The 16,554-nt window shown below is 45.1% G+C and overlaps 1 protein-coding gene across 5 annotated transcripts in view; it reads right to left on the reverse strand.

Annotated features, from left to right (window-relative positions):
* Window positions 1–16,554, reverse strand: part of tbc1d32 (TBC1 domain family, member 32) — a 30,142-nt gene that overhangs the window by 5,116 nt on the left and 8,472 nt on the right. For 4 of the 5 annotated variants that reach the window (XM_027001684.3, XM_027001682.3, XM_081717795.1 and 1 more), the window contains 16 exons: window positions 16,282–16,361; window positions 16,004–16,142; window positions 15,603–15,690; window positions 15,100–15,218; window positions 14,615–14,734; window positions 14,153–14,241; window positions 11,130–11,252; window positions 10,738–10,846; window positions 10,233–10,326; window positions 7,647–7,772; window positions 6,568–6,651; window positions 5,213–5,282; window positions 4,783–4,898; window positions 3,920–4,074; window positions 1,985–2,125; window positions 583–771 (listed from right to left, as the gene is read on the reverse strand). In XM_027001684.3, the coding sequence (XP_026857485.2) occupies window positions 583–771; window positions 1,985–2,125; window positions 3,920–4,074; window positions 4,783–4,898; window positions 5,213–5,282; window positions 6,568–6,651; window positions 7,647–7,772; window positions 10,233–10,326; window positions 10,738–10,846; window positions 11,130–11,252; window positions 14,153–14,241; window positions 14,615–14,734; window positions 15,100–15,218; window positions 15,603–15,690; window positions 16,004–16,142; window positions 16,282–16,361 (1,842 nt within the window). Of the gene's footprint in view, window positions 1–582; window positions 772–1,984; window positions 2,126–3,919; window positions 4,139–4,699; window positions 4,899–5,212; window positions 5,283–6,567; window positions 6,652–7,646; window positions 7,773–10,232; window positions 10,327–10,737; window positions 10,847–11,129; window positions 11,253–14,152; window positions 14,242–14,614; window positions 14,735–15,099; window positions 15,219–15,602; window positions 15,691–16,003; window positions 16,143–16,281; window positions 16,362–16,554 lie in introns of those variants that run through there. The other variant, XM_081717796.1, reaches the window with a different exon arrangement.

Consider the following 16,554-nt stretch of genomic DNA (forward strand, 5'->3'; position numbering starts at 1 on the left):
TATAATGGACAGACACTTTCCTTTTAGGTGCATAAACTCATGTGGCTCTAAAAGCAAATGGCTTGTATATTTAAGCCTAATCAGGAAAGAAACACTAGCTAAAGATGTGAAAAATATCAACATTAAAAAGAAAAACTCTTTGAAAAAGCTTTGGAAGCTCCCTGAGCAGACTACACTATGGTGTTTTTTTTCCAGAGAATGGGAATTATTGTACAGTGACAGGCAATTGTTTTTTGAATTTAGCTGAACAAAAGAAAGTATTATTTCTGTTTGATTCATGTTTCATCAGAGTCATCCAGAATAGATTCACTTTGTGTCTTCCCCTGCATTCAACTTCTGAGCGACAACAAAAGCGGTTTCAGCATGTAATTTCCATTTCAACCTCTAATTTTGATTAATCATGGATATGTTCTGAATTCTTAGGCCACGTACAAACACTGGCACTGATGTAAACCCACTTCTCTGCTGTTCTGGATATTCACCTTGAATTCTGGGAGCGGGCGGTGTTCGCCGTATAGCTCATACCAGTGGCCCACTGTGGCAGCGTGACAGGAGCGAGGGATGGGTGTACGGGGGCCTCACCTTGAGAAAGACCTGCAGGTCCTGGGTCTGCGCATGCTGCAGGATGTCCCGCTGCAGGTGCTTCAGCACGGAGACGCACATGTACACCTGATAATCGGGCCCCATGATGATGCATGTGGCCACATAGTGACAGATCTCAGACCAGTCCAAGTAGTTCCAGAAACACTGGCCCAACCACTGCATGCACATCTCCAAGTAAAAACAGAAAAAGAGTAAAACACGCAAAGTTAGCTCTAGGAATGTTTACCTCCAGTTAAATGCTAGATGTTTGCTGCACGCGTTCAGTGAGGGTTCTCAGCTTCCCCAGCTCAGGCCAATGTAACTTGCTAGGTGCAGTCAGCACCGAACCTCATGCCAACACTGCTTAACACCACCACAAGTCGCCCTCAGTGCCACACTTTAGGGCAAGCTCTGTTTAGGAGGTGTGACACATCCCTAATGAAAATCACTGCTGACATATCACACAGCGATGCAGTTACACCTTAACATTCTGATCGTACAGTGAACTCTCCTGCTCTGTCACTTCTAACGCACAACAGCCAGGTCCTATAACACTTCCTTCTGTGTCAACGTAATTATCATGCCTATCATTTTGCACCATAGCTGGCTCCTCTGTTTCCGAGCCACTCTGCCAGGCAACCTGTGCCTTGGCCCATCCAGACTCGGCATCTTCCCAGCCTGGGGGCTTCCCACCTCACGCCCATCCCGTGTGCAGCCACTGCTGGCCTGTACTGAGCCCAGGGGATTGCTGGATCTTTTATTTTGTATATTACATATACATAACTTCACATATCCATGTAAATACGCTATAGCTGCAGGCTTTTCTTTTCTTCTGCATAAGTCCTTTGAGTAATGCAGGCAGATAAGCACTGAATGAAGCTTGCTGGAATGAACCAGACATGTAAAGCTTCATGAAGTCCAGCACAGTGCCCATCCCTGGGGACAGACACCGCGCTCGGAATTAAGCTTATGAAGACAAGCTGAAGAGAAAGAGAAACCACCAAACAGCAGGAAAAAGACCTATGCAAAACATTGCCGGTTTGTACCGAAACATCATGCTGGATCATAATTGGAGGGAATTTAAAAGTGCTGTAGCCTTGAATTTCAGACATTATAATGAGCAACATCAACCACGAGCAACATAGCAGCATGCTTGGTTCTTTCCATGTGTACAGATGGCTCAGCCCTAGTAGCACCAACTAATCACTAATATAAAGTGTTTGCATCTCACAGTGTATATATCCATGTTAATAAACGTGTGTGATACAGTTATGGCACTATGACTGCATTAAATGAGAGAGAAATATTTGCCATCACATGCACAGACGAGCTGCACTAATCCTAAACTGCCACCAGATGGTGGTGGAGAGCGCGAGCTCATGGTGAGAGATTCACCGTATACCTGGGAAGGAGTGAAGCCGGACATCCTGAACGCGGAGGAGACGAGAGGTACCTCGGCCTTCAGCAGCATCTCCACATAGTGGGCAGTGCAGGAGTAGAGGGGTGGGACCCCAGACTGCGCTATCTCCAATGGGAGATGCACCTGATGATTACAAATAAATAACTTAAGAGCCGCATGCATTATCACAGCCGGCAAATATTCATACATGAACTATATGGTGTAGAAGACATAACTACAGATTCACAATAAATAGATTAAAGAAGCAGAAATAAGGTGTTGGACCTCAATTAACTGTGTAGATTGTGTAGAGGTATATGACTGATGTGTGTCCTTATTAAAACCCTTTACACTAACAAAACTAATACAAACTTGTAAAATCAGTTCAGTTTTAGAATCATACGCAAGTCTTTTGATTATGGCTGTATGGATAAGCAATACTCTAATGCCACAACTCGGTTCGTCCAGTTAGGTTCACTTAGTTAAGCTCAAGCCAAAGTATTTAAAAAATCAGTTTAAATCAGCCCTTCATGCCAAGTTGGGAACAAACAGTCAAACACTAATTTACTAAATAAAAGCATTCAAGATAGAGTTGCCTACCTTATTGGTCTTTGAACATCATAATGAATTAATTGCACTTATCATTGTATGATATAGAACATATGCTTATTTTGCATTTCTTCTAGGTATCAGCACCAAATCCTCCATTTTAGCTGTATACTATTTCAACAGTCTCTTTGACTCCAATTTACTGTACTGGCTAGGATACATTCAGTGAGTAGATCGTTCTGGATAAGCGCGTCTGCTTAATTCCAAAAATGTACATGTAAACGTAAATGAGTATCTGAATATTTTGTAACCAGTGCCAGAGAGAGATTTGAGAGCAAGGCACACACACACACACACACATTATACAGATGTGTGTGTGTGTGCTTGCACCTGTGACACTGATGCCAGGGACAGACATGCTTTCCGTACATAAACAGTGGTGCTGAATTAACACCTCTTGTATTTATATACCTGCAACTGAACTCAAACAACTAAGAGCTCAAGCAACACTGGAGGTGTTGATCCAACACTGAGCTTCTTGATATAGTTCCTCTTTAGAGATTCACGCCCCTGGAGCGCGCTCTCTCTACCTCTCTCTCCCCCTCCTTCTCTCCCAATCCCCCTCACTCCCTCATCCCCTCTTTCTCTCTCCCTCTCCATCCCCCCCGGCCTATTTTTTGCTCTCCTTTGCTTTTTCAATGCCGTGTACTCTCTGGTCTGCATGCACCTCATGCACGGCGGCCTATAATCAGTTACACACTGTATGTGGAGCGTTACCGTCTCCCCACACAGAACTACGTTTCTGCAATTCAATTACCTGAGTGCTGTTTACCCCTAACTTTACCCTACGATGCCCTTTACAAACCGTGGCGAGACAGTGACGGCTACTGTGGCCTGATCATGACTGGCATTTAAACAGAAAACCCCGAAGGAAGGCACATGGACTTTCCAAACACGGCTCTGCAAGATGAGGTTTGGCCGAGGACTAAAACACACGTTTTGTTCGGTTTGTGGCAGTCAGCGGGGCCTTGGGGCGCCTCGGTTCAGTGGCCATTTGAAAACAGCACAGCACTGCACCGGCAGGGGGACACAGCAGACTGCGGCAGAGATGCTCAGTAAAGGGTGCGTGCTCATCCACTCGCTCACTGTGCTACAGCGTTCCCCGAGTTACCCAAGGATGGCGGGGGATGGCCAGGCGGAACCCAGTGGCTCAGGGAGGCGGAGGGACGTGAAGGCAGAGATTGGGCAACAGGCCCCTTCTGGGGAAGCTGTGAAACACGGATGAGTGACCCGGGAAGGAGAAGCGAAAGCTGCTGGTCAGCTCGTCCTAGCAAGTGGGTGGGTGGGTGGGGTGCGCTCGTGTGTGAAGCTCTGCTAGCGAGGACTCACAGAGGCATAGATCCTGGGTTGCCAGAGGAAGGCAGAGGTCAGCAGGCGTGAGAAACGCAGCAGCAGGCTGAGGGAGCGGTCGGCGTCTCCGCACAGGAGCAGGAACACGGTGGAGGCAAACCAGTCATGGCCAGGATAACCCCTCTGCAGATAACCTTGGACAGCAGGGGTCAAGGAAAGGCCAGTGTGACTCAGAAGCCTTGGATTATGACTTTCTCACTGTGCAATACATGGGGAAAAAAAAAATCATGTCATTCAAAATAAAGATTTTAAAAAACCCAAACCTATAGCAGGTTTTTTTTTTTTTAAGTACAACTGCAAGGAAGTTTTAAATGACTTAAACTGCATAAATACATCTATAATTAATTGTATATAGAATTTTATATAAATAAACTATAATTTTATTGAATTGCGTCTATGAAGTTAGTTAAAAGTCTAGAATTTCCTGCTGAAAGTGGGTTTTCAAATCTTAATCAACACTGTTTTGACACCATGTTGTTTTCCTATAAGGACAACATAGCATTGCTCTTAACCATAGAGGGGTTTCCAGGAAATATACTCAAACTTACTCAAAATGATAATAATAATAATAACAATAATAATAATAATAATAAAAACAAATTTACTCAAAATATACTCAAAAGGTACTGCAGTTACCACTGCAGAGGGAACAAAGATGACTGCAGACTAAACCTGATGGTAAAGGGAACCAGGCACCATGTCACATATCCAAATACACCTAAATGCATCTTTCACTGTAAAAAGAGCCAGCGTACATACTGTTCCCCAGTTTAATATCTGACAGCTGCAGGCGACCAGACTCTGGCCTTGATTCTTGCTTTGATGTGAAGCACAAAGGATACGCAGATCAGATTGGAGCTTCAGACGCTGCTGGGAAAGGAACTCCTGGGTGTGTCTGAGGAGGTTACACAGGTCCTGCTCTGAATCCTCCTTCAGTAACTTCAGGAATAAACCATACCTAGCCAGAGACATGCACACCTCAGTCTACCACCGTATCTGAGACAACTCCATCTGTTCAGCACCTTACCAGGAAAATACACTTAACACGCGTGCATACATGAGTAAAGACCTGTTATTTTTCTGTAGGTTCGATAAAATAATATTTGTAGAATAAAAATTTCTGGACAAAATACTTCCAGACATTCAGCTACTGAGAATCAGTTGTATATGAATGCTGGAAATAGAGGTGATAAAATGTGATGATTATCCAAGTACGCTGCGTTTTGTGGGTGTTACTCCTAACCAGCTCTAGCTCCTCCTCCAAGTGCCCACCTGAGAGAGACTTTCACGCCCAGCTGTTCCACAGATGTCAGGCCACGAGTCTCCACGTAGTGCTCCGCTGCTATAAAAGACGCCGTGAAGACCAAATTAACTTTGCGCTACAACGCCAGCCACTCTGGCCATCCATCTTGATTTGCTCGGCGTGAATGTGGCCCAGACCGGCAGCGCGGTGGGGCAAAAAGCATTGTAAAATCATACATTCCCATCACTGAGCCACATTAGGCCCCAGTTAGTATCAGCTGTGCTGTGTCCATTTATCATAGTTTAATGTGGGCTTAATTGGCTAACTGGTCTTGGTGAGAGTTAAATGAACCATTCGATGTGATTATAGGGCCACTCCTCCATTGCTATTAATATGAGAACAATGGCAGGAGTGTAATGATGACATAATACAGACAAATAAGCGCCTGGCAGGGAAGGCAGCCTTAAACAGCCAACACGACACGCCTTTAAACCCCACAGAAGGACAAAAAGGCGCAAGACCGCTGCATGGACGATGTGTGTGGTAGTGATGGTTATTAATAAGACAGTAATAGAACATAGGCAAGCAAAAGTTAAGAGCAGAGCAAAGTTAGAAGCACAAAGACAGGACAGGAGAGACAGAGTGAGAGGAAGCGAGGGAGAGAGAAAAAGAACGACAGCAGGATGTCAGTATGAAGAATTTTGGCAATGCAATTACAGCATTTTTCTCTGATGTCAATGCTGATGAGTCCCCCAAAAAACCTTTTTAGTCTTTGGCCCATTTTAACATGCTAAAGAAACATTTTGACAAACTTATGTTTTTGACTAATAAGTGAGTGTCACTGTAGTTCCAAATGAAAGACAAACAATGGTAATTAAATTAAGGATGATTCTAAATGTGAAAATGATAGCTCTTTAGGACATAAAGGTATCTTTGAATTAGTCATTTAAAAACTCAACCCTGCAGGGCTGTTTCTTGAAGCAGAAATATGCAAAAAAAAAAAAAAAAAAAAAAAAAAAAAAAAAAAAAAAAAAAAAAAAAAAAGCAGGCGTGTTTAATAAATGAAAACCCCACAGAGTCTGAACTATGTGCTTATTTTTTAAATAATTCTGTTGTATGAATAGGGTAACGACTGAAAGGGGACTTCTACCAATGAGGATTATGAACTGTGTTTTATATATTTATATACATAAATTCTAGGTTAGTAAGAGAAATCTTATATATATATATATATATATATATATATATATATATATATATATATATATATATAAAAATTTGCGTTTATGAGAAAAATAATGGTGGTATAGTACAGCAGGAGAAGACGGGGGGGGGGGGGGGTCTAAGAGGCATTAATTGGCCTTTTCTTTGCATTGACACTGGCCTTTGTAATCCACAGGTGGGAAGAAGCAGGCAGATGGGCTCAAGGAGAGGCTCTGCACCACGGCCTCCATGAGATCAGCCAGCACTGCGGGGGAACACAAAGACCTGGTTAACCCCGCTGCTTTCACTCCAGCCGAACACAGACTCCACTGTCACGCCACCAGCTCCGCAAACCCCCGCTGATCTTTTTCCCTTCTCAAAGGATCTGTAATTCGAGGCGTCATCACCTGTGAACAGCACGAGGACATTACGAGGCTTATAAACCGTGAAGGCGTGAGCGGAAACCAACAGGGACCGTGCGCATGACCTCGTGTGGAGGAGCGTTTAAAGTGTTTTTAAGGCCGCACCCACATTACAGGCCGGATCGGAGGCGCAACCACTAAGGATAAGAAAAAACAGACTGCGTTGCACTGCAGCTGCCAAAGTGATGAGGCACTTTTGGAAGCTGTTCTCTTTAAAAACCCTCTGCTCACGGACCTTTATTTTCATCCACTGAAAAATTGACCGTGCAGTACAAGTCTTGAAAATGACAAGAAAGTGCTATCTGTCATAATATAAGCAGTGATAAGTTTTTATAGTACCACGTAAGTGGAAAGGTGTGACACCGATATGCTTTTTTACAGTCTGCAGGAGGAAGAACAGACCTCCTTATGGTCACTGAACTTAAAATACACTAAAGAATCGAGAAATCAAGACACTCAACGATCTTGAAACATACATTGGCTCATCAATATTTATGGTACTACATAGATAGCAATATTAGTATAGTAAAGCAGGTCTGACAGAATATTCTGAAATGATTTTCTAGGATTCTAGGCCCAGGCCCTTACCAAGAACCTCTCCTCTCTTTATATCAACTGTGGACTGACCAGCACAAATATCATAGCTCAAAGATGCTAGACTGGTCATTAGTCGCTGAGCAGGCATGTATTACATTTACATTTAGGGCATTGAGCTGATGCTTACCATTATGTCTGAACACAACTTGAATGTATGAGAGGGAGGAACATGTTAGTTATGAGATTTTGAAGTCTGATCTGAGCAATTCCGTACTCTTAACACAGAGTATTAAGTCTGTACCATTTCCTGTGAGAATGCTGGACTTTGAAGTCATCACGTTGAAATAGTGTCTCCTGCAGCTGTCCATCCAGGTTTTGTCTCTTTCCACATCTTTAGATGACGTCAGGAAAGCACAAAGCTCGGAGTCTACCGGGGTGCAAGAAAACAAAAACAAAAAACAACGGTAGTAGCAAATAAGCACACTGATTACTGCCTTTATGCATTTCACACATATTTATGGATTGACCCGTTAGTATAGGAAGTAAAACCTGTGGCGGGCTGACAGGAAGGTCAAGCCTGACCTTTGAAATGACAAGAAATGTCATGCTCTTTGTTCACGCCGAACGAGACGGCCCTGCGAGACTGACCTGAATACATCAGTGTCATTAACTGAACGAGTGGGGTTCATGCTCATGTGCACAACTCAGCTAGAAGAAGGAGAACCTTGCAGTCGGGGAGTCACAGGTCATTGGTTATGTAGCATGCAGGCAGCTGTCACTTTTAAATAAAGATTCACTGCCTTGAAAGTGAAGGGGGGGGGGTAGGTGGAAGGAGAGGTGGGAGTCTCTCACAGGCACAGAGACAGAAAGAATCCATGGAAATCCTGGTTTGGGCCCTATTTATACCGGCTCTGATGTGACACGCTTCACTTGCTGCTTTATGTAAAACGGTGGGTTTAGGAGAGGTTAGAGGGAAATTGAGATATTGGCAAGAAAGAAAAAGAAGAAACAAACAAACAATCAGATACACAGGGGACAGCAACAGAGAATCAGATGTTAGGAAAGTATAAGCTGGAAATCACCAGTCAATTAGATTGTTTTTACAGGAATGAAGACTGTCTGCTCGAGTAGTCAGACATGTTCAAGCAGTCAGAGTCGTGGACCACACGATAAACCACAATCGCATCAGTCACAGAGAGTAAAAAGCGGACAAATTCAATACTGCTAGATATGATATGATATCATACTTAGTGTGGAGGCTGTTGTAAAATATTATGTTAGTACATTTCTTGCTTTTTTCCTCATCCAGAAAAATGAAGAACTATTTAACGGCCAATTTGCCTGGAAATTAAACAAAAGAGGTGGTCTCTGTGGCACAGTACCGAACTACATGCAGTACTGAACCATGAACTACAAAAGCAGTGAGCAACTAAAGTATTTTGACATAGTGTTTAAGAACTTGGGACAGACTTACAAAGAGTTTTGCGTCAGCTACTGCGCTTTGCATGCCGATTGATCAAAGGTGCGCAGGAGCCTTTTTGCACGTGCAGTCGTTTTAAGAAGATGCACTGTTGAAGTGCAAAATTAGGGGAGGGGGTTATGCAAACGAACAACCTGCATTTACCAACATGAACCGAGCGAAAAGTGGCGGGTCCTTTTTACACCGAGGAGGAGACACAGTTACTTTGTCTTCACACGGCCGGTGTCGAAGAGGCCGTCGGCTGAAAGTGGAAACATTTCACCAGAGAGACTTACTCTCACATGCCAGACAGCGAGATAATAAAATCCCATCTATGGCCGAGTCGCATTATGCTGTCATTATTTAATGCAATTCAAGGTGACACAGAGCCATGAACGCAGAGGAGCCCCAGCATTCCTGGCTTTACAAAACACCTGGGTCTCCCGCACTTGTTGGCATCTGGCATGCACTGGCCAGCGCCACGGCCCTTCCCCAGTCGGCTCTTTCCGTTGCACTGACAAGAGTCTCGAGGACAGTGGAGATTATGTCCGTTACACGGTTTCCACTACCGCAGGATGAGACTATTGCCCCTGCCGCAGAGGTGGGCTTATTGTGCATGAAATCTGTTAAAATATTGTGTCTAGTATAGAGATAATAATACTTGTTATTGTTATAATAATTGTTATTGTGGTTAACGTTTATCTTTCGCTAGGATTAGAACTGTCAGGGTCGAATATTCTATGATGTTGTCGTCTCTGCTGGCCACTTCCATTTTTTTTTTGTATATTGTGAGCGGGAGAAAAAAACAAGGTCTGCTCCTGAAAAAAAAAATAAAGTGTGTATCAATATACATAAATTGAAACGTAATGTTTGTTTGTATGTGGATTATATTTGTAAACAATACCCCTTATACAATTTGTTCAATGCATTAATGCAAGCGAGTAAATTACCAACTGGATAGACAGAAAATAGGTCTCTTTATGGTAAACCAAACGTTTAGACAGTGGTTCAGACCTTGCGGAACTGGAGTTGACAGCCATACTCTAAGCCTTTTCATGATCCCGACAATTTCATTTTTATGTTCTTAAGCCAATAAATATGGCACTATGCCTGAACCCTGAGTCACGATTACTCAGAGTATATGATTACAGACAGGCAGAGGGGGGAGGTTACACATCCATCGTGGGTTTCTGCACGGCGGCTGTGTCCTAATGTATTCGGCGCTATAGATGAAAATCTTGCTCATGCCTCCATTTCTCGCTGGTGTTCTGGATGGGACTGTAATAGTGCCTCTGCGATTCAGTCGAGCAAATTGAGTGGTAGATTATGATCCACTGGGCAAAATCTTGATCTAGCTGCACCTCTGCTGCGGGTCTCGCGTGCTTCTTATTGCATCTGGGCCTCTGTGGTTTAAGAGCAGCCTCTTACCTTGTTTAGTGTGGTGTGTCTTTGCTGCATCCAGGACATAGCAGGAGGGCAGTGGATAGGTGGAGAACATCGGCCAAGGGTACGGATCATCCCCCTGAGAGGAAGAGCCCTTATATTCCTTAAAGCATTAGTCACAAAAGTCACTGTGATGGAGAAAACCATCAAACATAAAATCTGTTTGTTGGAACAATGTGAATATACAGAAAAAGTGAAAAAAAAAAAAGATGCTAGGTAGCAATATATAAGGAAGAGCGGGACGAGAGTCCCAGGAGGCTTTATAAGCCTGCTTGGTTTAACACGGTCACTACCCCAACATCTTATCCCACTCATTAAGGGCTTGATAAACAGCTGATTAGTTTAATCAGTCATGCTAAATCAGGTGTGCTGAAGTGTGCAGTGCTGTAGCGCTGCTGAACAGGTGTGTGACGCCATGCTCCACGCCGTGCTTCACGCTGTGCTGCTGAGACACCGCAGGCAACTGTGAGTGCAGGAGAGGAGCTGTGACCTTCTGCAGGGATCTGGGAGGAAGGCTCCTTTCAGAGGGGCCACCCGTCACGCTCATCCGGACCAGGAGGTGGTGCCTCTCCACAGATAGGCCATCTATGATGAACCCTCTGAGCAACAGGCACCAATATTAAAATAATAACAATAATACTTAAGCATAAATGTTGCCTAAAATTATTTTTTTTACAAACGCCTTATTTCCAAACCCGCTAGCTCTCACACCCCTCTCTAAAACAGCAGTATGTGCACATTTTACTTATCCTCTTATCTTTTAATCAGCACTCATATTTAATTCTATTACTGTGGGCAGTGGGTGATACTGGCTTTTAGCTGACATCATCGCAGCGTGCCATGCCAGGGCGGAGGTTCGGGGGAGGACTGAGCTCTGCATACCTGTCCCCAGAGGAGGACTCGATGGCGTTGTCCTCCTGGCTCTGGAGAAGGATATCCGAGAGCTTATACTGAGATTCCAGGAGCAGGAGGGAGTCCAGACTACAGCACATAACGCTCAGCAGCCTGAGTTAGAACAGGGGCAGAAGATATACTGGCATCAAAGGAAATTTAAAAAAAAAAAAAAAAAAAAAGATAGAAAAATGACCAACATACCACTTGGGGGTTATAATATATGTTAACTGTCATTACTGCACATGTAAAATTCAAAGTTCCAATTAGGTTAATACTAAAACTCCAAAGAAGCATGTGAGGAAATAATCAGGGCACTGGTCTAGTCACTGTCCACATGAAAACTGGCCTTGGTTTCTGCTCTGTGCACAGTGCTTGACATCAATGGCCTGTAAGCAGCGGTTAGCTCAAGTACAATACATACTGTTGAGTTGTGAGCTTCCAACTGAAGCATGAACGTACATGTTAGTGTGCTGTGAAGGCAATAAATCATAAAAGCCTGGACCCGTGTTGAGGACCTTTGGTATCGGTGGACACCATTTCACCGATAATAGAACAGCTCTGAGGAAGATGGGTGTGATTACGAGGAAACACTTTTTCCCCTCTCACTAGTGGATTGGATTGACGGCACTCGCTATCGCTGATCGAGCAGAAGCTCCAGGGTAACCCCCTCTACACACCCAGGACGGCTAGAAGGGCACCGTGAGCACCACACTAGACCTGTTGATGAGTTTGGGGCAGAGACCTGCTTTTAACAGTCTTGATCAAATTCAAGCCTTATTAAGAAGCGGATGAGCAATCTGCCATTTAAACAGCATTGGTCCGATTCTGCTGTGGCATTAACACATGACAACGCACTCAAGGAAGCACTGGAGAAGACCCAGCAATTCACTTTTCATATCAGGGAAATGATGGTGGGTTTGCATGGGAGACTGAATCAAGGCCCTTTGAACACAGCCTCTTCATCCTTCCAATAGCTCCCAGTGAAACCACCTGCGGAGTTAAAGCTGATCACAGTCAAGAGCACTGACTGAAGGCTGACATTTCGTACATTTGAACACAAGAACTTGCTGGTTTTCTTTCTTCTCGAATGTCCTATTCACCGGTTACAAATTTCAGCAATGGAAACGTGTCAGTAGCCTTTTTTCCCCCCATTATTTCTTTTGTTTTTTGTTTCCTTTAAAGAAAAATCTAGCTTAACCCATGATCGTAATCCTTCCTCAAGCCAACAAAGTTTAAATAATGTAATATAAAGCTGCAAACATTCTTTTTTTATTTTTATCTTTGAAGTTTAAAAGCAACCTGAGCATCCCTGCAGCCACGATCATCCTCAGCGTGGGCTGCCACCGATCGGCCCAGACGCCGTCTCCTGACGGCCACTAACAAGACGTGAATCTACACGCCTCTTCGAGATTCATTGGGAGAGCTGCGGTTTCGTTTTTTTTCCCTTTAACCTGCCTATCATCTTATTCTGGGAGTTTCAGTAAGCTTGAAGAGGACAAACTCTACAGATATCACTCTGCTTTCAAGCACGCTCGCTTCAGGGGAATATTACAGGGGCGCGCTGGGGTTCAGGAGGGCCGCTGGATCTGTCACAGAGGGTGATGAATGTCTGAGAGGCTGATTCAGATCACGGCTCCTCCACCGTGACGGCACATTCAGTCACTCAGACACGCTGGGAGGGATCCAACCACTGGGAGTGCTTTACCAGGCCTGAGCTGCCCCGGGCACAGGCTTATTCATTTTTCATATTCTGATGATTTGGATTACCGCAAAGGCCCATAAGCGACAGGGTTGATCTACAATTCTGTAACGGTTTCATTACGTTGTGTGTTAACTGAGGTTTGCAGACATAATGTGCTGCTCTGCACAGCACATTATACTCCAGTCAGCACAAGGGGCCGGACTTGTTATAGCCTAAGGGTCCAGGCATCATTCACTGGCACCTCTAAGCACTCATATTGCTAAAGCCAGCGTGTCTGTCACCACGAATGACCTCAGCACCGCTGAAATGAGGTAAGGCTGAGCCAGTGGAACCGTCAGAGTGAACCTATCAGGAGTGCGCGGCAGAGGATCAAGACCTGGCCTGCAAAGCTCCAGCCGGTCTGAGCAGGCCCACACGTAGACTGTGTGGAGGGCTTAACGTTGCAGCTGGGACGCTCGGAAGCAATAGCAGGCAGGAGGTAGTCCGAATACCAGCGTGCCACAGATGAAGGATCAGGGAACGGGGGACGCTCCGACGCTGAAGCGTTATCTCAGCACGACACGCGCACCTTTGTCTCATGCAAACACGGGCATCCCACCCGGTGATGGAATGCACCTCCCGGAACCAAATGGCGCTCGTTTCACATTAACACGGCAAGGCCACGGGGCTCATGACCAGAGGTGTTTAGCAAAAGCAGCACGCGTGCAGAGAGGGCTGTCTGGATGCCACCCACTGGGCTGGAGAGTGTCCAGGTCTGGCAGGAGGCGAGCCTGGAACAGGCCGATAGCACCTACGAAGATCTGCATGGGCAGATTACATACTGTGTGCCTCCATGCCTCAACCGCCCCACCCCTCCAAACGATCTACTGTGTCCAGGGGGGGGAGGCTGGGGGGATAAAAAAAATCAATCAAGCTTGGGTTTGTTGCTGCAACATTTTACTCCCCATAGACACGCATGTTTCTGAAGTAATAAGCGGAGGCCTGTGGTGCAGCCCCCTTGTAAAAAACAGACAGACATGTTTCTAATTAACATAAGTAAGCTCTGTAGCAGTTATGTCGGCCCTGCCTGCAGCAGCTACTCCAAAATGATGAGCAGATTTTTCCTGTCCATTTATAAATGGATGGGCATAGTTATAGCACATGCAACAAAGGGCGAATCGGTCAGCCATTGATCTGAGGGGAAGGAGAATGAATGAAGCAAAGAGGCCTAAACAGATATGAGAGCCCTAAAAGGTGACGTCGTTCTTTTGTACTCTTTTATCCTATTTATCGAGGGGAGAAGTGGTGAAGAGAGAACTATCGATCTTACCTCAGACCGAATGTGTGTGACTGCTCATAGTTGAACAGGGAGTGTATTTTTGCATCCGAGTTAATCACAACAAGGCGGTCCATCACGTCCTGAGGGAGACAATGAGGTGAATTTTTTTTTAAAAACAACCTTTAAAATTTTTTTTTTAAATCTGACCATTTGAACAAAGTGAGGCAGCTGAGGGTGATGAAGAATCTTTCAGGTGTTGACCACTCATCTTTAGTCAAAGCCTGCCCTCCCATGGCTACACGTTAACCTACAGTTGTGATAACTGCCTGGTTATTTTTGAGAAGCCGAAGAAAAAAGCCAACCAGAACTGATGAAGGAGAATGTCACTGCATAAGTCACTGCGCGGTAACTGCGCAGTAATCATTCCCTACTGGCAGACGGGAGGCCCTACGTAAGGCTAACGCCTCTTACACATGTGGTTTTGCATTGTGGACCCATTCCTGGGCAACTCACGATAACGGAGGTAGGCATTTCTCGGAGGCTGTACTCTGACTTGTTCGGGAGCACCTGGTGGCACAGCAGCTCCCACACAGCATGCGCAGAGGACAGCAGGTTCACCAGTGTGAGGAAGGACTGCAAACACACACACACACACACACACACACACACACACACACACACACACACACACACACACACACAAAGTATAATGATCATGCAAAATGATCATGCAAATACGAGGTACTTTGGTTTGTTCGTTTTATTTATTTAAACCATGGAATTAAAGCAGTTTTATTTATGTATTTCCAGCATTTGCAAAGATTCACTCCTGCACAAATTTGGGTCAATCTGAATTGACATAATTCTGTCCTTAACAGTAAATGTATCCTGTTAAAAACCAAGATGTAAAAGATAAGAAAACTTCCAAGTAAAAACTTCCAAAAATCTTGGAAACATCATTAACTGGTACAACATGGGAAAGGGACAAAAGGTGGCACCTTCACACAGCTCTTGTCAACAGGGTCCATTGGCGTGGACTTGGGATGGACAACCCTCACGTCCTCCCTGCCGCACTCCAGGACTGACCACAGCTCCACCACCATAGCCTGGATGAACCCTGCAGGGTCACTCGCAGGTCAGCCTTCCCCACACACACACAGAGCTAAGCTTCCATCACTGCTCCGTCTGCAGACTCTACTGGCTGCTGTCTCCGACACGTGACGTGACATGCGCGCTACCGTTTAATCACATGCGAACAGCAGCAAGAGTGAATAGGGAAGGGGGTTGGGGGGGGAGGGGCTATTAGAGATGAAGGGGTTGGAAACTGTACATGCAGTACCCCAGTCTGGCTGGTGAGGTCTACGGTCTTTGTTGTAGTACACAGAAAAGCCATTTCAAACGGTTTGGATAAAAGGGTTTTGTTTTGTTTTGTTTTGACAGAGGTGCTGACAGAGGAGAGACTCAAGCCAAAATGAATGCTCTCTTCCAGCGGCTGGCTTACCAGAGCTACGCAGGGCCATTATGCCAGGGGCCGTAGCTGCAACCTGAGTCACCATTACACCGTAGCCAAACTTCTCACAACTGCTCACCTGAGGAAACGAAAAGCGAAATGTAGAGTAATATTACCAGATGACAAGTGGCTAGTGTCTTGTACCAAGCTTCAGGCTACTGGTTGGCTTAATGAGCCAGCACTGGAGAAGAGTATTATTATTTCATCTTCATTTTATATTATATATATATGTATATATATAAAAAAGGCATCCGTGACCCCAGAAGTACTCATTAAACACTTATTAAATTGTAAAGACTCATTTAAAAGGGAAGTTAGTTTAATAGTTCATATGGACTGATGCAGTTGCTGCTTCAGCTGCACTGATAAAGCTGTCCTGACCGGCTCCATACCTGAAGCTTTTGTGTGAACCTGGAGAACATGTAGGTGACGCATTCTTGGATGGCCCCCGTTTGCTGGAGGAGCAGCAATCCCTTGGGAGTGGCTGCAAAGTTCAGCAGATTGTCCAAGAGCACCTCCTCCCAGATCACACTGCACGGGTCAAGAGAGTAGTGAGGGTTCAGGACTTCTCAGCGTGATGAAGACAGATGTGGTGAGGAAACAGGCATGGTGGAGACGAGACGGGCGTGTGCATATGAGACATACATGGAGACGGGGGAGGATGACTCACGTGCTTGGGAGCTCCTGGGGGGACACCGGTACGGGAGCTCCGGGGACAGGGGTGGGAACTCTCTCGGACAGTGAGCTTGTCTGTTGGGAAGAGGCCTCAGAGTGAGCAGGAGAGCAGCAACAGTAGCTTGGCCTATCTCGTTATTGCTAGAGAATCGAGGCGCAGGAGCTCCACACAGCTGTGTCTGACGGTCACGCCAGCCCCTTACACACTCAGGGCTTATTCAAACGCTTAGGCTATTTTGTTTAGGAAAACAATACAGCTCTGGACCCA

The sequence above is a fragment of the Electrophorus electricus genome, chromosome 7 (genome assembly GCF_041902795.1).
Source record: "Electrophorus electricus isolate QZ-2024a chromosome 7, ASM4190279v1, whole genome shotgun sequence".
NCBI classification, from domain to species: Eukaryota; Metazoa; Chordata; class Actinopteri; order Gymnotiformes; family Gymnotidae; genus Electrophorus; species Electrophorus electricus.